This window comes from Saccopteryx leptura, chromosome 10 (assembly GCF_036850995.1).
Source record: "Saccopteryx leptura isolate mSacLep1 chromosome 10, mSacLep1_pri_phased_curated, whole genome shotgun sequence".
In the NCBI taxonomy this organism is placed as follows: domain Eukaryota; kingdom Metazoa; phylum Chordata; class Mammalia; order Chiroptera; family Emballonuridae; genus Saccopteryx; species Saccopteryx leptura.
Window position 1 is genome coordinate 38,638,332 of NC_089512.1, and position 21,093 is coordinate 38,659,424.

General features: G+C 51.5%; 1 protein-coding gene across 1 annotated transcript in view; it reads left to right on the forward strand.

The window, feature by feature from the left end:
- EPHB1 (EPH receptor B1) overlaps positions 1–21,093 on the forward strand; it is a 445,622-nt gene that overhangs the window by 136,492 nt on the left and 288,037 nt on the right. The window contains exon 2 of the mRNA XM_066350317.1: positions 1,096–1,160. Coding sequence (XP_066206414.1) covers positions 1,096–1,160 — 65 coding nt within the window. The remainder of the gene's footprint in view (positions 1–1,095; positions 1,161–21,093) is intronic.

Consider the following 21,093-nt stretch of genomic DNA (forward strand, 5'->3'; position numbering starts at 1 on the left):
TGCCTGCAGGGGAGCAGAGGGGAGCAGGACAGTGAGAAGCAGAGGGTGGGGAGGAGGAGTGCAGAGGAGGCGGCCCAGGATGCCTACAGGGGAGCAGAGGGGAGCAGGACAGTGAGGCTGAGAAGCAGAGGGTGGGGAGGAGGAGTGCAGAGGAGGCGGCCCAGGATGCCTGCAGGGGAGCAGAGGGGAGCAGGACAGTGAGAAGCAGAGGGTGAGGAGGAGGAGTGCAGAGGAGGCGGCCCAGGATGCCTACAGGGGAGCAGAGGGGAGCAGGACAGTGAGAAGCAGAGGGTGGGGAGGAGGAGTGCAGAGGAGGTGGCCCAGGATGCCTGCAGGGGAGCAGAGGGGAGCAGGACAGTGAGAAGCAGAGGGTGGGGAGGAGGAGTGCAGAGGAGGTGGCCCAGGATGCCTGCAGGGGAGCAGAGGGGAGCAGGACAGTGAGAAGCAGAGGGTGGGGAGGAGGAGTGCAGAGGAGGTGGCCCAGGATGCCTGCAGGGGAGCAGAGGGGAGCAGGACAGTGAGAAGCAGAGGGTGGGGAGGAGGAGTGCAGAGGAGGTGGCCCAGGATGCCTACAGGGGAGCAGAGGGGAGCAGGACAGTGAGGCTGAGAAGCAGAGGGTGGGGAGGAGGAGTGCAGAGGAGGTGGCCCAGGATGCCTACAGGGGAGCAGAGGGGAGCAGGACAGTGAGGCTGAGAAGCAGAGGGTGGGGAGGAGGAGTGCAGAGGAGGTGGCCCAGGGAGGCCTGAGGCAGGAATTAAATTTGGCTACTGAGTCTGCATGACCCTCGAAGAACCTCTGGGTCAAGTATTGAGGGAAGAAGCTGTATCTCGGGGGTAAAGAGATGAGTAGATAAATGACACAGGTGGCTTGAGGAGGTCTGAGGTGAGAGCAGCAGACTGGGCATCAGGAAACCTGAGGTCTGCAGTCACCTCTGCCGTGAGCACACCATCCTGGCAGACCTCTCCCCTTCTCTGCTCCCGGAGGGACCCAGGGCTCCTGGCACTGACACTTACAATCCTAAGGAACTTCATGAACAGAAAGGCCACTGTCCTGCAATCCTTCTCACCCACCAGGTTTTCTCTTTTTGATCCACAGAAACTTTAATGGACACCAGGACGGCTACCGCAGAGCTGGGCTGGACAGCCAATCCCGCATCAGGGGTGAGTGTCAGACCCTCCATCGTGCATCCTGCTGGGCAGTCCCGGGTCTGGGGGTGGCTGGGGGGGCAGCGCCTGCCTAAAGCAGCCCCTTTGAGGGTGGGGATGTCGGTGTGGACGGCTGTGTCTGCTGCGCATCCACAGAGGGGCAGTGCCGGGCTCTCAGGCCCGAGCTGTTCTCTGATGTGGCAGTGTAGACCGCCTCTTGACAACGCCTTTTCAAGGGGCTGGCCCCTAGGTGACTAGACCAGGCCTGGGTGGGGATGGGGACAATGGCTGCCAGTCGTCGGCACTCAGGCCAGTGGCGCTGGGGCAGGTCAGAGCTCTGAGATGCCCATGGGGCTGCTGAGAGGGCAAGGGCATGAGGGGGAGCTGGGGCTCAGAAAGGTGGAGGCTCTCTCTCTTCACCTGCAGATTGCCTTGGCGAGATGTCCTTTTTTATTTATTTATTTTTTTTTTGAGAGATAGGCAGGAAGGGAGAGAATGATGAGAAGCATCAATTTTTCATTGTGACACCTTAGTTGTTCATTGATTGCTTTCTCATATGTGCCTTGACCTGGGGGGGGGGGGCTCCAGCTGAGCCAATGACCCCTTGCTCAAGCCAGTGATGTTGGGCTCAAGTCAGCAACCTTGGGCTCAAGCCAGTGACCATGGGGTCTTGTCTATGATCCCACACTCAAGCCGGTGACCCTGCACTTAAACTGGTGACCCTGTGCTCAAGCCGAATGAGCCCGTGCTCAAGCCGGTGACCTTGGGGTTTTGAACTTAGGCTCTCAGTATCCTAGGCCAATGCTCTATCCACTGTGCCACTGCCTGGTCATGTGAGAGATTTTCTTGATTTATTTGTTCAGTGTTCATGCACCTGTCCAGACCCCATAGCTATAAAAATGGAACAGCTTTGAGAAGCTTATGGCCTCCTGTTGGGGACCACCAAGTTCAAGAATAAGCTGAAATACATCTCTCTTTTGGGGCAGTAGAGAGATTAACAGGCAGGTGTGGGCACAGAGCTGGGAGTGAGCAACTTTGGAGGAAGACAAGGAACCTTTACAAGCTGTGATTTGGAGAACGAGTAGTAGGCTGATGGTAGTGAATGGGGAGTCTGCAAGGATATTCTAAGTAGGAGGAATGGGCGATTCCAGGTGTGGAGCCATGGAAAGACAGAAGAGCCTGTGCGTCTGGGGCATGGCAGAGTGTGGACGCGCTGAGACAGGCTGGGCGAAGATTGGAAGGTGGTGTGGCAGAGAAGGGCTGTGACTGCCGTTGGGCTTGATCCTGTCGGTAATAAAGAGATTCTGGGCAGGAGAATAAAATAGTCACACTCGCTGATAAGATTGTGGAGCACAGTTGAGATAGAAGCATTTAAGAGGCTCTTTCATCTGTCTTGTGTGGGTCAGAAGAGTCTAATTAAAACGGGACACTCGGAGGCCAGCTCGAGTGAAGCTAAGATGAAAACATGGGCAGCATTTGGCACTGGATGGGCTGTCAGGAGAGGGAGAAGGTGGAGGTGACGTTCTAGTGCTCGGCATGGCTGACCGGCTAGCTGCACGGCTTCATCACGAAGGGAAAACGCAGGAGGGGTAGTGACTCTTCATCCCACGAGGGGGGAACTCGACCAGAGCAGGGGGTCCCAGGCTTCATCTTCTGTCCCTCATCTCCTCTCTCCTTTCCTGCCGTTGGTAAGCTCTGCCCAGGGCCAAGGTTTGCTCTGCACCCTGTGGTCCCAGCAGATCCAGTTCTGCTGTAGGGGCAGTTGTACCTGGGCCATTCAGATCACAGAGCTGTCCCGATCTCACCTGTGCATTGTCCCCCTGGGCTCTCACCTTCACCTGGCCCCAGAATGTCCCAGCACTTACAGAAACACACCGTCCCAGGTGCTCACGTCAGCCCTTGGGGTGGGCAGGCAAGGGCTGGGATGAGCTGGTGTTTCCCAAGGAGATGGGGTAGAGTGGGGCAGTAGAAATCCTACTGGGAACACTGGACAACTATGGAGGGGACTTTATGCAAAACTGATAGGTATCAACATTTCCGGTTGCCTAGAGATTAAGAACTTGCCTCTCTTTTATAAATTATGTTATTATTTGAAGGTTTGTTTGCTTTCACAAGGCATTGGCATGATTTATGGTCATTAATTTTTCCCTTGATGTTTGTACATACCACCTGTCATCTTTAAACTTCTTATCTTCCCTCCCAAGGAAGAGTGTCCTTTAGGAAAGCGTTCCGAGTCAAGCAGTGCCCTTTAGAGACAGCTGGCCGGGCTGTTCTCGGCGTGTCCGCGTTCCCCCACCGAGCTGGTTAGCAGTCACTGAGGCGGTGCTCAGCTGCCATTCCCCGACATGCTCGCTCTTCTCTCGGGGACAAACAGCCAGACAGTTTTTCTCCTGGTGTCCCGAGCAGCGTCAGAGCCTTTCTGGTACAGAATGAGCATCAGGAGGGTCGAAAGGGAGGATCAAGGACTATCCTTCCATCCCAAGCCCTCTCCTCGTCTTCCTCTGTTCTCACTCTGACAGTCCCTTTCCATTCTGTGAACACCCCAGTGGCTCCCAAGTTTGTGTCCCTAGCCCGGACTCACATATCCAACTCTCCCATCCCTCATTGGCTGCTCACAGGCATTTCGCTCTCAACATGGCCCAGGCAGAGTTCACCCTCCTCTCCCCACGTGGGCTCCGTCTGAGCACAGTGTAAAGGCCAGAAACTGGAGCCAGCCTTGACTTCTTTATCACTTTCAGGCCTCGTCTCACTCGGCCACCCTCCTGAAGGCCTTTGCTGCTCAGTGACCACACTGAGTCCCCCATCTCAGGTCTTCTGGGGCTGGGGGAGGTTTTCTCGGTGGCACTTTTCACAGTTGCAGGTTACCATCTCTCTGTGTTAGTATGGGATCCAACTCGTTTCCTCCCTTCCTGCCCACCCCTTGGCTACACACTGTAACCTCCAAGGTGTCCAGGACTTTGTTTGCCTTTGGAAACTGGCACCTAGTTCGCTACCTGACCATGTATGTATATTTGTTGAAAGTTTCAGACTTGGGCAAGTGGGTGGCTGATGGCGCCGTTCTCGACGATGGGGAATCCAGGAGGAGGGGCACGCTTGGGTGGGAAGAGACCTGTTGAGTTTGGAGTGCCTTTGGGACACCCACAGAGAGGAGTGCTGTCAGCATCTGACCCGTGGGCAACGGGATCAGAAGGTAGGGCAGCCCCACAACCAAGGCTGGGGGTCCTGGGACTGCGGTCTCGTAGGGAGAGTGTTTGTCTGGAAGGAGAAGAGGTGACAGCATTGGATGGATAACCTGCATTGGAGTGTCACACAGAGAAAGAAGAGCCTGAGAAGGGGACTGAGAGTGTATGGCCTGGGTGGCAGGAGAAGCCAAGAGGTGCCCTCTCACAGAAGCCAAGGAGAGAAAGGGTCAGGAGGAAGAGGGGACGGAGTGGCAAATGCTGCTGGCATTAAATGTCTCCACTGGGCTTAGTCACCAAGGGCCCTATTGGTGACTCGTGTGGAGGGTTTCAGAAGGGACAGGAACAAGAAGCCAGAAAGCAGAGAGTTGGAGGGTCAGTGGGGAGGAGAGGAGGTGGAGACAGCAGTTTGCAAAGGGAAGGGAAGGAAGACAGCGCTGGGGAGACCGGAGGAAGGAGGAGCCCCGGGGAGCTCTGGGTGAATTTCCTTCCTGGACAGGGGACTCTTTCTTCAGGCAAAATAGCAGGACAGAATTAGGGTGCCTACAAGAGAGGTGCGCGTGCTCAATGTGGTGACAGAAGCCATAAAATGGAAAGTTCTTTTAACTCACTAGCTTCTCTCTGAGGTTGGAGGCAAGGTTCAGAGAGTGAGGGGCGGGGAGTTTTGGGTAGCAGGTTTTAGGGGGGTGGAAAAGGTTTGTAGTAATGGCTGTTGCTGGAGAGGTGGAGAGAGGCTGGCATGTTTAGAAGGGACACGGCTGGGAGTAAGGGTCGCGTTGTGGCTGCAGGCTCCCCTCCGCTGTCTGACTGTGGCTGGAGGAGCTGGAGAGAGGCTGGCATGTTTAGAAGGGACACGGCTGGGAGTTAGGGTCGCGTTGTGGCTGCAGGCTCCCCTCAGTGGTCTGACTGTGGCTGGAGGAGGTACCGGGGTGGCCCCATCCGTGGTCGTACAGAATGGTGGGCCTGGAGGGGTGAGGGGCTGGGGACACTGGTGAGAGGAGGTTGGCACCTTGTATCATGGTGTGTCCCCAACAAGAGGAGTGAAGCCAAGACGGACTGGCCATTGTGACAAAATCCAGGGCCCAGGGATCTCAGTGAGACTGGAGGAGGACAGAGGTTCCAGAGGACAGACGACAGAGGCAGTGGCCTCGCGTCAGGGCCTGGGTGTAAGGCAGACAGTACTTCTGGGTGATGAAGAGGTCTGGGGAGGGTGGTCAGGATCAGGCATTTGACCAGCCAGGAGGCTGGGTGGGCGCTCTGCATCTTCCTGTGACCCGGGGTGGGGGTGGGGGGACGGGGCTCCCCATCTCAGAAAGGCAGCCAGGGCCTCAGATTGTCCTGTGCAGTCAGGATCCCACACGTGCATGTGTAAGATGGAGAAGGGTGGGTGTACATTGTTCTGGGAGCCTGGGGCTTCCCAGGAACTGGGTTCACTTCATCCATACCTCTGCCAGAGAGCCCGCTGGCATTCAGTGAACCCTACAGTGCAGGCCTGTGAGGTGGGCTCCCCAGGGAGAGACTGAGGGGCTCCTCCTTTCATGGGGCTCCTTGGGGGTCTTCAGTGCTGTACTGGAGAACTGCCAGATGTGGGAAGGGGGGCTGGACTGCCCACCCACACATAGCACACAAACTCTTGTCTGTTATACTGCTGGCAGGTGGATCATAACATTACATGTGAAACACAGAGTGTTTATGCTCAAATGCAAAATGTTGCTTTTTAGTCTAACTGCAGTTTTAATTTAAATCCTTTCGGTTTAACACAAATCAGAGGTCACCTGGTGAGCAGAGAGAAAAAGTAATAAGTACATCTATACAGTAGCAAATGCCAGGGAGGGAGGGGCTGAGTTCCCATGAAAAGGGACCCCGGGCACCCTCACTGGGGCCCTGGCCATGCCTCCCTTTAGCCTGGCGATGCCTGGCTTTAGTTACTTCTCCCAGACCTTTGCTTTCAGCCCTGATCTAAGAGGTTCCCTGGCCTTCACATTCCAGGCGTTCGGGCAGCGGGGGAGTTCAGTGAGGGCCCGTGGTCAACGCTCTGCGGTGCCCAGGCACGGGCAGCAGTTGGTAAGAGGTAGTCGTTAGGGTTGCACGGGCCCCCTCTTGACTACCTGCCCCAGTTTCTAGATGCTGCCTGGCGCTCTCTCCCTGTGTTCCTCTCCAGCCCCCAGGTATCAACTCTGTTCTCATCTCTTGGGGAGCCCTCCTGGGTGCTCCTCCGCACCAGGGATCCAGTGTGTGCCCTCTTCCTAAAGCCCAGAGGGTTTGGTGCTGACTTCTAACAAACTGTTCAGCTTTCATGTATTGACGTGTGGCCTCTCCCACTGGCCAGAGAATGGAGCATCCCTGTGTCCCCAGTGCCCAGCACCAGCCCAGCAGGGGACAGGTTCCAGTAAAAGTTTGTTGGCCAAATGTAAGGCCGGTGGCCGTGACCATGCAGGTTGGCACAGGATTCGGGCAGACGGTAAAGGAGCTGTGGAGCCGGAGGATGGTGGGCCATTCCGTTTGTTAGAGTCTCGCAGTGGTGGACAAACAGGCAGGGAAGACTGCTTCTCTCTCTCTCTCTCTCTCTCTCTCTCTCTCTCAGCACTCACGAGCAAAATGGGTGGTGGGGGGAGGTGTCTCTGGCAAACAATAACAAGAAATGGCCCCTCCCAGTGGCGGCAGGCAATCTGCAACCTACAATCTGCCACCCTGAGGGCAAGCACCTGCAGCCTTACACAGACTGTACACACATGGTGCTGCCCCGTGCTCATGCACCAATCAGGCAAAGTACAAGCGAGCAAGCTTAACACACTTGTAACATACTAGTTTGCCCAACACCAAATAATGAGGAAGGACCAGAGCATCCTTGAGCCTTCTCTGCATTTCCAAGCCAGGGTTCCGAATTTAGGAGATGCTCAATTTAGATTTATTGTAGCCCAATAAAATGTTTATTGTAGGCCTCTCAACACCCAATTGGTTATCAATATTTTTTTTAAAGGAGCCTAATTATGTAAATAGAGCCACCTTTCCTGCAATGAGCTTGGTAAAGGAGACCAGGACACCCACCAGAAGGTCCCAGTTACTTTCAGACACTGGCTGTGATGAATTAGAAAGGCAAGCGTAGGTCCCTCTAATAGTGAGCTTCCTTGAAATAGAAAGCCAAAGTGCTTTTACTTTCCCAGAGGTTTGCCAGGGCTCACTGGATTTTGCCACCTGGCCCACTGATAGTCTCTGTGTGTGTAGGTTTCTGTATCTGTGGGACATGCGACTTAAGTATAAACATCTCCTTGCATTATCTTTAAAAAGTGGCCATCCAGACTCCAGTGCCATCTGTGCTGCCCTTTGGGACCACTTTCACGACCGGTGACAGAGTCTGTACACTATTTTATTACTAGAAATTCTTCCTCATGGAAGTACGATCTGATAGAGGAAGATGGAAGAGAAATCCAAAGCCAAGCCCAATGAGCCTTCGGAATGAGCAAGCTGGGTGTGTGCACATCTGTGTTCCATGTGTATATGTGTGTGCACGTGTGTGTGTGTGTGTGTGTGTGTGTGTGTGTGTGTGTGTGAAGTTGAATGAGCTGAATTCACCTTATGCCTCTCTAAGCAATTCTTAGAGTTCTGGAAATACCTTAAATGATGGGAAGATTATTGGACTAATTGGAGAGCTTCCAGAGAAGGTCACTATGAAGGGAACAATCCCATTTGAATGTCTGTGTCGGTAAATTAACTTCCAACACAGAGGCACACCCAGGAGACCATGCACACTTAAGGTACAGCTACAGTTGTCCATGTGTGGGCCCTCTTGGCCACTTGGCCATCATCCCTGGCTGACTCCTCTCTCCCTTTCTTGTCGGATCCTCCAGGCATCCTTGCCAGCTGCCTACACCATGGAAATAAAGAAAGCACATTCAGGAGAGAAATCAACTTTAATAACACCCCATTTGTTCCAAGGCCAAGCGAAATCAATTGGAATTTATCTGGTCTGTTGTGTGAGAAGTTGATGGAGGAGCAGTGAAGGCTCCAGGCCTTGTATCAGATAAACCAGAGTCCATCCCAGCCCTGTAGCTCCCTGGCTGTGTGACTGTGAGATCAGCATTTAGACTCTTTCAGCCCAGTTTCCTCCGCTGCTCAGTGAAATAAGTGAAACCCAAAGTATCAGTGTTCATCCCGCCTATCACCACCCAACCAACTAAGTCAGTGGGTCTCAAACTTTTTGAAGTCGGGGTGCATTTAAAATCCTACCAATAATTGTAGGTACACTATATACAGATTTCTGAAAAATATGTTATAATAATTAAGTCAAATATTAAAGAAAAAATATATAAAGTCCAAGTGTGCTTTTATGGTAATTAAAATAAATACGACAAAATTAAATTTCTTCTGACATTAACAACATTTTTATGTTACAGTTTTTGAGTTATGCTTTTTAGAATTCATAAAAAAGAGGAGTTAAAAATTTAAAAAAATCAAAAAGTTATCTTTTTATATAGATAGATAGATAGATAGATACATTCTTAGTAAGATTTAGTAAATTCGGTAGGTCCCGGCGAGAATGTGTTTTTTTATTCTTGTGTTTATGAGAAACATGAGCCTGATGTGTCCTAGTGATTTCTTCAATGTTTGGGCATATATTTGAAAGGCAAACTCTCATTTCCTCATCAATACACTGAAGAATTCCTCTCTTTTTACTCTTAATTGTGTTGAGTGCAGAAAACCCTCACCATATCATCTTAACTTTACACCAAACAAAGGATAGAAGAAACTTGCCTCCAGTCTTTCCGGGGAACATGGGGGGTAGTGTAAACAATCCAGCACCACAGCTTAACAGCCTTTTGCAACCTAATCAGGCAAGTGAGGTGGGGGGTTGGGTAGACTGTCAGCTTACAGCCAATTCCCCACACCTCTGTCCCCCAAAAATCTAAACTCCAAAAACCCTGTTGGTTCATTGGTCCCCAACAGGCATGTATTTCTCTGGAATACCATAGGGTGCACCTGGAAATCTTCTAGGGTGCACCAGTGCACCCTGGCGCACACTTTGAGAACCACTGAACTAAGTAGAGAAAAGGACTGAGTCTTTCTGAATGATTTGTTCAGATGACCAGTGATCTGAGAAGATGGGAGTTATGTGCCCCCCCAAAACCACCATAACACCTCATCTCAGCCCACCTTTTTTATAAAGTGCATAGAAGGGTGTAGGTAAGGGGTTTAGAATTTAGGGAAAAGTTAATTAGATAAAAGTTGCAGTCCAGGGATTCTTCTAGTGTTTCTTTATCTGCTGACCAGTAATTCTTCTTCTTCTTCTTATTATTATTTTTTTAGATTTTATTTATTCATTTTAGAGAGAGGAGACACACACACACACACACACACACAGAGAGAGAGAGAGAGAAAGGAGCAGAAAGCATCAACTCCCATATGTGCCTTGACTAGGGAAGCCCAGGGTTTCAAACTGGTGATCTCAGTGTTCCAGGTCGATGCTTTTACCCACTGTGCCACCGCAGGTCAAGCCCTGACCAGTAATTCTTTATCTGCATCCTTGTCAGCGGGTGTTCCAACCTTGGAGCACCGAGGCTTTGATACCATCTTGTGTGTCTCCTGGGCCTGGAGCACAAAGGTGGACTGCTTGCAGCCTTGTGAAGTTAAATAGGCCCATTTATGTATCCAGCTCTTGGAACTAAGTGTTTACCTTGCGTTAATCATTAAGCCTATTGTCTATAACTAAAAGTTACTATTACTAAAGTGAAATTTCTAACTCTTGAGGTGTCCCTATCATAAAGTTGACCACTGTTCCGTATATGAAACAACATGGATAAAATGTTTTCTTCCATAAACATTTGGAAAGTATTAGCATAATACTAACCCTCTGGAGGGCTGGCTTTTCTCTTTTCTTCCTTTGATGACTCAATCATGCTAATTAACACAGCAAAGCCTAAGCTAAATTAGAAGAGAAATTTAGGTCTGGGCAAAATGGTTCTGTGAATGGAGTTTCATAGTATTTGAATCTCAGGCCATGCCAGGGGCAGGCAGGCAGAGGGAGGCCGAGCTGGTCATCCTTTCTCAGGTTGGTACTAGTGTGTGGGACTCGTGAGCCTCTGTCCTGGGCACTGATTGCTGGAAGCTACACTTTTGTATCAGTCAGGGCTTTCTGGTGGCCAGTGACAGAAAAAGCACAAGTCAGTCTTCAGGGAAATATCTCAGCTTCTGTAACTGAGTGGTCTGGGAGCTGATGGGGTTGTGTGTGTTGGTGGGTCTAGATCCTCAGGCTCCCTCTCTCTCTCCATCCAACTCTTTTTTCTCTCTCTCTCTCCTTTCCCTTCCCTTTCTCCTCTCCCTACTACCATGGTGTTGGCTCCATGCTGAGCCTCCTCTTGGTCATAAAATGTCTTCAGTAACTCCAGCCCTTGTAACCTCCTTCCTCCATTTCCCCTGGGGCAGAGCAAACACCTCCTCCTGTTCCCCTGGCTGAAGTCATGGAATTCGCTCCGAGTGCACCTGACTGACTGGGCTGGAATCCCAGGCCTTCTCTGAGCCAGTTCCTGCAGCCAGGAAAAACTAAGTGCTGGTCACTTCTCCCAGGTCTTCTGCCATGCTGAGCCTACCAGAACCCAGGGGGACCGAAAGGGTGGGAGGGAGCGATTTCCCAGAAGGGTTCAGGACATAGGTGCTGGAAAGGTGAATGATGGTAGGTGGGGACAGTGAAGGTCAAATACTGTGTCACAGCCCTGAGTGCTTACAGCCCTGCTTGTATACGGCAGCCCCACTTCACAGGTGAGGAAGCTAAGGCACAACGCTGCCCCTAAATTACCTCCGGCCACATGGCCAGAAAGTGCAGTGCTGACGTGTAGCCTCGTGCAGGCCACTCTCCTGCTGACAATCTTGCCATACCATCTTTCCCAGTGAGATCCTGCTCACCACAGTATTTCCAGGAGCTCCCCGGTGAGATTCTGTGGGCTCCTCGAATTCAGGCTCTGTCTAGAAAGTTTTGTTCTCACAGTATAAGGCATGGTGGTATCCTTCTCCCCAGCTGTTACCCAGGAATTAGCACCGCTGTCTGGACTGAGAGGCCCAGCCTCCCAGAGGATGGGCCTGGGACCTCCCTGTCCGTCTCCTCCCCTCCCCTCCCCTGTCCTCTTCAGGTAAGCCACGGAGATAAGTCAGAGCTCCCAGCCCGGGCCTCCCACCCACTCTTTATCTTTTTCTCTCACTACCAAAAGGCCTGTAATTAGGAAACATTAGCAGGCTCAAAACAGCTTTCATACCTGAAACATCCTCTGTAATTGCACTCAGCAGTGCTCTTCCCTGGCTATTAATGTCACTTTTATGAAGCAGTGAGGAACAAAACACCCCAAGGCACTTAAAACATTTTTTATATAATACATGTCTTTTAGGAATGAAAGTTTAAAATCACCTGCCTGACAGAGACAGTGACAGACAAAGGCCCCGGGCTGGGGGGCTCAGGGTGAGAGCCGTGGAGGCGGGGCCCTGGGGAGGTGGGAGGAAGCCCCCGAGACTCAATCTGTGCTCTGGGAAGGCTGTGATGGCATGGGTGTGAGCTGACAGGCTGGGTGGGTCTCCAGGGCTGGAGAGGTGGGCCAGGTGAGCAGCTAGGGCGTTGTTCTGCCTGGCTTCATCGTCTGTGGTTTCCGTGTTGAGGGGCTTTTAGGTGAGATCTTTTGTGGGCATCTGTGTGCCTTTAATAGAGAGGTGACTACCAGTGTCATTGAGTAGTGTGCTAATTAATTCCACTGGTTGCAGAAATGCATTGGGTATGACTGTGTATACATGTGTATGTGTGTTGGGGGCGGTATGGGTGGAAGGGAGAGACATTGATGGAGGGAGAGAGGCCTCTCCAGCTTGCTGTATTAAAGAATTTGGGGAATTGTGTTGGTTCATCATAATCTTACTGTCTGGCAGATTTATTTTCTTGCTCTTGGAAATGGATCACAGACTGATTCATCAGCAGAACAGGAGATATTTCTGTCCACAGAGTCTGAGAGAGAACGCCAAAGGTCACTCAGCCCCCTTCCCTCCGTTTGGAGGCAGACTTAACCTTCATTTGCCTGAAGAGACAGGGGTCTTCCTCTTCTCTCAAACTCCCCAGGAAGGCAGTTCCTTTACCATGTCCCTTATCCCAGCCCTGGAACCCTTTCCCCCATGAGGAAAGGAGCAACTGCCTCATGACAGCTCTTCTCTAATCAGAGGTGGGCGTGGCTCTCAGGGCCAGGGAAGGAACCGGGGCTTCTGACACAGGGGGCGGGGATGGAGCCGAGATGGGTCCGCAGGGGCTTGTTGCGTTGACTGCCGGAACGTACCGCCCCCGCACACTGGTCACCTTGGTGAAGGAAAGAAGTGTGGGGAAGACAAAGCATTAGGAGGATGGCAAGGCAGCATCAAGAGGTCCAGAGAAGATGGACAGGAGGAAAACAGGTGAAGGATGGAGTATCAAGGCAGGCAGAAGACATAGGGGAATCCTCAGCCTAGGCCTGGAGGGGTGAGCCTGGCCTGGGATGACCCCTCTGGCCTTCCCTCCAGTTACAGCCGAAGTACGGAATAAATTGGTCTGACACCCACTGTACATTGGTAGTATAAAGAGCAAGCTCAGGGTTCAGAACCTAATGTCCTGGGTATGTTTCCATTTTCCTCTAAGTTTTTAACTTCTCTGAGCCAATTTTCTGCCTCTACTACAGGGGTAATGTAAGATCTTCTTTTTAGAGTGGTTGGCAGGATTAAAGTGTGTTTACCTTCTTTGTAAACTCAAGCTCAGTCAGTACTGTTTGTCCTGGCTAGTACTATGGGTCGCAGCGACTCATGTTTGAGGGACTTAACTTTAAAGTAGTGATAACTACTGCTACTACCAGTTACCGATAATTAAGTGCCAACTGTGTACCAGGCCCTGAACTACTTGATTAACTGAATTCTCACCAAGACCCTGCTGGCCGGGTGGTACTTCTCCCATTTTGCTGAGCAGACACTGAGACTTGATTATCCAGAATTCATAGGACTGCTTGGGGGTTTCACTGAGACCGACGCCAGGCCTGTCTGACCTCAAAGCTCACTCTTGTACCTCTGCCCCCAAAAAAGGTAAGGAAGGCATATCACATATGTCATTCTGAAGCCAGAGACCTGGGGCAAGGAGAAGTAAGTTTCCCAGTTTCCCGAAAGGGAAAGGGTAAGTTTGAAACCATGTGCCAGTGAGTAGTACATGTGTTAAGCGCCCCATGAATTGTTTTTCAAAGCAAGCTATGTGGGGAGTAGTGGAATGGGCGCTCTGTGATATGTGGGGTTTGCGGACAGAGAGTAGCCGGCCTGGGAGGAGCCTATAGGGAGGAGGCCCCACTCCCAGAGCAGGTGAGACCTGGCCAGGGGTCCAGAGAAGGACACAGAAGGTACCCGGGGGTGGCTGGCTCCAGGCAGTGATGGAGGAGCCTGTGTGTGGGTCAACACCCATCCTTGGGCCTTGGGCAACGTTTAGGAAGTGAAGACCCCTGGGAAGGGAGAGACATGAAGTGGCCTCAGCGAGCTGCTCTGTCCCATCCATGGCCTCAGTGTCTGTTCTGCTGAACAGCCTGTCTTCCATTGGAGGTGCTCCTCTGTTGATAGAAGGGGGGGGGAGGGGTTAATCATGGCCGATCCTCATCTCCATGTGCACTGTCCCATTCACCAGTCTCTCCGGTGGAGACAGTCACATCCAACATATTCCCCACCTCACAGAGAACATGCAGGATGTTGGAGTCAAGATTCAAACTTATCTTACTGATGGAGAGCTCTGCCTTCCGGCTAACACATCAGGGTAAGGGTCTGCATTGGCATTGAGGTGCAAACAGTGGATTGTGCGGCAACGAGCCAGAGTTGACCCAGGTGAGCAGTGTCTCAGGTCGCGGGGATTTTTGTGTGGCTGGCCACATACTCATGGGGAATGAGCAGAGGATGCAGGTGCAGGAAAGGCCCGACTGCGCTGGTGGTATTTGGAGCAATCCAGGTACAAGTTGCAGATGATGGTGGCCCCACTGTGTGCTCTCCTGGCTTGAGCATATCTGTCATGATGGGCTTATTCTGGAAGCTGAATTTTAAAAGGGACATTGGGAGATATAAAGTGTGCCAGTGATCATGTCATTCAAAGAATGTGGACCTGGGAACCGCAGCCCAGAGACAATCTGAAGCAGAGTCCAGGAGGGGGAGTGGTAAGATCAACCAAGGTCCTCAGGTTTCCCAAGACCAGGAGCCGCAGTGCCAGGAAATGTCCCTGACTGGATCACACACAGTGGCCACATTGTCACAGCCGGGGGGCAGGGTGGACAGGATGGAAGGGAGCGTGTCTTCTTCTCAGGCCAGATTTGACTGTTTGGCACCTGGATAACTGGATTTCCCCCAACCCTGAGAATGGATGAAGCCAGCAGCTCCTCTAGGAAGTCCAGCTCCCCTGCCCCTCGTTGGCCTGCTTTCTTGACCCCAGGACCTCTGCAGCTAACCACAGCCAGCCTGGCCCACGCGCAGTAAAAACTCTCTGGGCTTGTAGAACGGGGAGCCCATTTCCCCAGCCTCTAATCTGGGGTGATGGCCCAGCTTCAGCCATCTCCTGCTCTGCTTCCTGAGCAGAGGCAACTTCAAGCTCCCAGGGGTCACTCTGCTCCTTGTCACCGGAGTCACTAGAGCCCAGGCCCGGGCAGCACAGTGTCAGGCGGCTGGGGCCTGCGGCCCGCAGCTCCCGTCCCTGCCTTGTACGACAAGGCCGTGTTGGGCAGCAGTGAGGACTACATTCAATGGACAGCTTAAGATAATCACATGTGTGAGTTACCGGGATAATGACAGCTGAATGCCCTGCCACTGTTGCCATAGTGACCAGCCAAGCACTGGTCCCCCTTCCCCCCTTTTTTTCTTTCTTTCTTTCTTGTTTTCTGGACCTCCTTGTTATAGGGCTGGCTGGTGGGGTGGGGGGTGAATTTGGGAAATGGGAAAGAGGTGGAAAGGGGTAGGGGTGACCCAAGAGAGCAGCCTATTATACTCTCTTCAAATACCCAGCTGGGGGTGTTTTAAATCTCAACAGAGACTGAGAGAAACAGTGTCTTAATCCCCAGCTCCCAGTGAATTATTTAAAGGATCTTGTCAGAAGGATGAATTTGTCACTGTTGCAGTGTCAACAGCAGCAGCAGCTGTCATAAAGGCTGAAGACCCCACTCCAGGCAGGGCCTGGTGCCAGATGCTGCTGCCTGGTGGAAGTTACAGCGGCCTGGGGCTGGGGACAAGGAGCCTCCTCCCGAGGCACAGGCCTGCAGTGTTTTTGCTGGTGTGCTGGCAGAGACCTTGTGCGAAATATACCAGGATGCGAAGAGGTGTGCACCACCTGGGCTCTGGGCCCGACTGGCCTCGCCCTCTATTAATGCGGCTCCCACAGCCCGGAGTGCTGGGATCTCTGAGCAGTGAGGGCGGCTCATCTTGGCCAGGGGTGGGCAGAGCTGACCAGTGTTCATACAGCATGTGATGGGTGGGCACACACACCCCACCTGGGCCACAGCCAGCACTCCCAACCAGGCACACACACTGGTACACACGCATGCGTGCACAAAACACACATGCACACACACATGCATGTACCCACATATGCATCTCTGTAGACATCAAAAATGACGCACACGTACGGACAGTGAGACAGGCAGGAGAGAGCCATAGGTCGTACACATCACGGGAGATGAGCCAAGAGAGAATGAGCCACGCCCAGAAAGGGGCTAAGCATGTGCTTCTGGTGGGCCGACATCCATAATGACTGACACGCAGGGGTCCTTACTCAGTTGTAAGTACTTACATGTGTTACCCCATATAGTCCTCACAACCACTTGGTAAGGTAGGTAGGTAATAGTGTCCCTGTGTTGAGGAGCAGACCAAGGCTCAGAGAGGATTAAAGACTTGCCCAGGGTCACATAGCTGGGCCTGGCTGACTCCAGAGTCTGTGAATGGGACTCCTGTGCTAAGCCAGGGGTCACCATGACCTCTAGTGTCCTGGGTTAGGCAGCAATGCTTTTTAATCCCAACCCTTCTATAACCTCCTTCCCAGCAATCCAGAGATATTCTGCTTGGGGCCATTTCTCCCACTCCTGCCTTAATACGGTATTTCTTGCGTTTTCCCACCATCTAAGTTTCCAAAAGGATCTTGTGGCGACTGCACTGGGAAACAGTCACTATATATAGGTTTTCGACGTTCTAAGTGCATCCCTCACCCCCATCCCAGGGAGTGGGCGAGGAGACGAGAGATTGTTGCTCTCTGCCTCTGTAGTACGGGTGCCCATTCAAGGCTCTGGGCTTGCAGTGTCGTGGCCCAGGTCAGCTGCCCAGCTCTTTGGCACACTACCTAAGACCATGTAATGAATGGAGGGCCATTCATGGCCTCCTACCCCAGCACATCTGGGAGGTAAATTAAGCATATGAGGAGGTGAGCGGGTGCTCACAGCCCTCAGGGGAAGCATTGAATAAATGCTTCCTTGGTTGGTTGGTATACTAAATGGTAGATCCCTCCGGGCTTGTAGGAATTTATGCCCCACGGACCACATTTCACATTTTAATTAGCCATCCAGCTTGTCTAATACCCGGACTTATTTCAGGCTTAGTCACATGTCTGCACAGGAGCCGCGTCCTCAGGGTTTAGGCTGATCCGCCCCGCCCCAGCGATCTGCTGACCTGGAGATTCTGGCCTGGGCCTCCTGCGGGCTCTGTGAAGTCTTGAGCTGCTGGGGCCTCAGTGGGCTTCCTGTTCAGAGAGGCAACCAGCTCCAACAGGGGACCTGAACCTGGGTGTTTGGGTTTCCCCTGATTGGGGCAATGACAGGGAAGTTCCACCGAGGTCCCCCAGGGCAAGGACTGTTGCAAAAGAGCAAGTTCCCTCACACAGCCGTTTCTGTGTAAATACAGACTGCCGAAGGGGACCCGGAGCTGTGAGCTGTGTCCAGTTGTGTCTCCTTGCGGTCTGAGCTGGTGGCTGCCAGGGGCCAGGGCTTGCCTGGTTGAGAGAAGAGAGCCCATGCTGAAAGCCACCTAGAGGAAGCTCTCGAGTCCCCAGAGGGGCTGAAAGGGGGCTGCTGGCTCTCCCTCTGGTTCTATAAGGGAGAGTCTGGTCCTTTCTTCAGGGTGTTCTGCTGACCAAAGCTTGGAATTCTTTATCTAAAATAAAGGAGATGATTTCCACCCCTGGTTAGTCAGCCAGAGGTGGGTCCCTGAGGTTAGCATAACAATGACGATGGCTGGTAGTACTAACTGGCACTTAGTGAATGGTAATTACCTGCAGGCATCACCCTAGATGAGTTGTGCCCCTTCAGTCCTCAGGACACCCTGCAAAGTAAACAGTAGTTTGCAGATGAAGAAACTAAAGCTCAGGAAGTTTTTGTGGTCACAGAGCTGTAACTAGCAGAGTGGGAGTCCGCCTGCCCTGGCAACTCTCCGTGCCTCACCTCCTCCCATGGCCCCCTTGCTCTGTGCAGTGTGGAGCCATCCTGTCCTCCTGGCTTTCTTGGTAAGGTGTCAGACACACTGTTGCTCAGGAGGGTTTGTTCTTGTTGGTCTCCGGGCCTGAAATGCTCCTCCCTCTTGCACCCTCCAGGCTGGTGGCTCCTGCATGGCATTCAGATCTCTGCATAAAAGGAGACCTTCCCTGATGACCCCACGACTGGCTGTCACTCTATCTCCTTACCTGTTCCTTGTAGTATTTAACACTAACTGACTTTATGTTATTCATTTGTTTGCTTGTTCATCCTCAGGTTCATTCTATTAGAATAGAAGGCCCATGGGGACAGGGACATTATCTCTTAGTTACTGCTGTGTAACCAATTCCTAGAACACAGTTTGGGGGATGTAAGTAGATGCTTAATTCTTGATTTAAAAATAAATTAAATGAGCTTAGTTTGAAACAGAACAGTGGGATCTTGTTAGGCTAATAGAGGCCAGAGAGCCAATTTCAATTATTTCTATTATTGTCCTAAATAGCACTGTTCAGAGAAAATGCCCCTACCTGACGAGGGCTTGTGGAAATTGCTGTTCCTGGTTGTTATTATGATGCAATATTGTGGTAGCTGTTGGGCATTCTGGGAGGAACAGGGTCAGCAGGGGAGGTTGTAGCTGTCCAGGGAGGGACCTACTATCACAAGTCTTTCCAGAACTCATGCTTGGAACTATCTTCAAAGGCATAGAGTGAAATCAGCCCACTTCTCTTAACCTCATTTTATTGTGGCTCTTCATTTTTGACTAAGGAATGTGTGTGTGTGTGTGTGTGTGTGTGTGTGTGTGTGTGTGTGTGTATATATATATATATATATATATATATATATATATATATATATATAAATATATTAAGTAATAGGCGGAAGGCAGAGACGGACGCCAGCATGCACCCCGACCAGGGTCCACCTAGCAAGCCCCTACCAGGCAACGCTCTGTCCATCAGGGCCACTGCTCTGTTGCTTGGCAACTATTCTATCTTAGTGCCTGAGACGAGGCCATGGAGCCATCGTCAGCACCTGGGGCCAACTTTGCTCAAACCATTTAAGCCATGGCTGTGGGAGAGGAGGAGAAAGAGAAGGGGGGAGGGATGGAGAAGCAAATAGTCACTTCTCCTGTGTGCCCTGACCAGGAATCGAACCCGGGACTTCCACACACTGGGCCGATGCTCTACCACTGAGCCAACCAAGAGATATATTAGCTTGCTTATTTACCCAACTCATTGGATTTGGCTCCAGATGACCTCTGCCTGTTTCTGGAATCCAGACGCACCCTGGGAAGAGAGAGAATGTGTAAGAGTCTCTGAGGGTTATTCTAGGAGGCAGTGAAGATGGAGTTTATGGCAGTGATTTTGAAGGGGAACAGCATGTTTTATGCACACACACACACACACAAACATGCATGCACGTGTGTGTACGCGCATACACACACACAGAGGCACATACAACCAGCCAGACTGCTAATAGTCAGTAGCACTGTCCAGATGTCAAAGGCAATCTAGACCTTCCTTGAGCAACAGCCCTGCCAGCTCTGACTTCAGACAAGAAGGCAGACAAACCTAGATCTAGAGGAGCCTGGAGGGTTCTTCCCTACAGCAAGGTCCTGTTCTGAAAGCCTGCATACGCACTTTCTAATGGGTGTCATTGCTCTCTTTATTATGCTTGTCTCAAGGACACATGGCTATTTGCATCAGTATTAGTACCCTTTCAAAGGCTCTTAATAGTCTGCTAGTGGTGCAAGGCTGCTTGGTTCCTTCTTCCAGGGACAAGTGAACTTGGTGGCACCTGCAGGAAGTCCCCAGTGAAGGACCAAGGGCTGAGGAAGCAGAGAAGTTGAGGAACAGACCAGGGCCTCGCTCATCCTCTCAATCTGCCAGGATTTATGGAGGGCTGGGCATGGAAATATGGAAAAGTCCCTGTAAGGCCAGTGGCCATGGCCATGCAGGTTCACACTGGATTCGGGCAGATGGTAAAGGAGCTGTGGAGCTGCAGGATGGTGGGCCATTCTGTTTATTGGAGTCTCGCAACAGCAGATGAGGAAGCAGGCAGGGAAAACTGCTTCTCTCTCTCTCTCTCTCTCTCTCTCTCTCTCTCTCACTCCCAAGCAAATAGGTGTGTGTGTGGAGGGGGAGCGGAACCCCTTCTCCAGCAAACAGTAACAAGAAATGACCCCTCCCAATAGCAGCAGACAATCTGCCATCTACAGTCTGCCACCCTGAGGGCAAGCACCTGCAGCCTTACATAGACTATACATACATGGAGCTGCCCCGTGCTCATGCACCCATCAGGCCAAGTACAAGCGAGCAAGCCTAACACACTTGTTTGCCCAACAGTCCCCAACACAGTCTTGCAGTCTAGGGGCCAGACCGCTTGGGGGGTGGATTTGTGAGACTGCAGCTGTATAGCAGAGAGCAAGGTAGGGTGTGCCAGTTGTTTATCAGGACACGCTCAGTGGGCAACTGGATAAACAACTCTGGAGCTTTGGAGAGAGGTCAGCAATGTACCCAGTGGTGGCTGCAGCTCTGTGTGTGAATGAAGTCATGCAGAATAAAAAGTGAGAGAAGAAGAGAGTGAGGGTGGTGGAAACCTGTGGATTTCACTGGTCCCAGGCATCACTGAATAAAAACGCCATCACGTAATACCAGTGTTGCAAAGCTAAATGCATGGAATTATTTCACTTGCTGAAATGAATCAATTAGTCAAAACATGTATTCCCTGTCCTTAAGGAGCTCACAGCCTGGTATCACAATCCGAAGTCACACACACGAAACAATTAACGAATAGTTCAGAACAGTGTTATTATCAAATACTAAATTGTGTGGAATAAGTTTAACCATGCTTTAAGCATTTGGAAAATGGTTACTGAGTATAAACTGGGAAGGCATCTGGGAGAAATGGGACTGGAGCCCCTCAAAGGAGGGCACTGGGAACAGAGCTTGGCTCTGCCACCCATCAGCTGCCTGACTCTGGGCCAGTTGTTGAATGTCTCTGGGCCTCAGTATGCCCATGTCAACAAAAGGTCCTGGTCAATGGGATCTCTGGTGGCTTCTAGCCAGACCTGTTATTCTCTGGTTTCATATCTTGGAAGAGTTGATATGGAATGAGGGTGGGGTAGAAGAAATGTGCTAGAACCAGTCAGAGCATCAGTGACAACATTAAGGGACAGAAATGGACATAGTCTCAGTGTCTAGATGTGAGAAGATATCATGGTCCCTGTTTGATATCCCGCCATCTCCTGCCCTGTCTGTTGTCATTGAGCAGCTGGCCAGGGCATAAGTCCAAGCAGGAAGTAATGCCAGTCCTAGC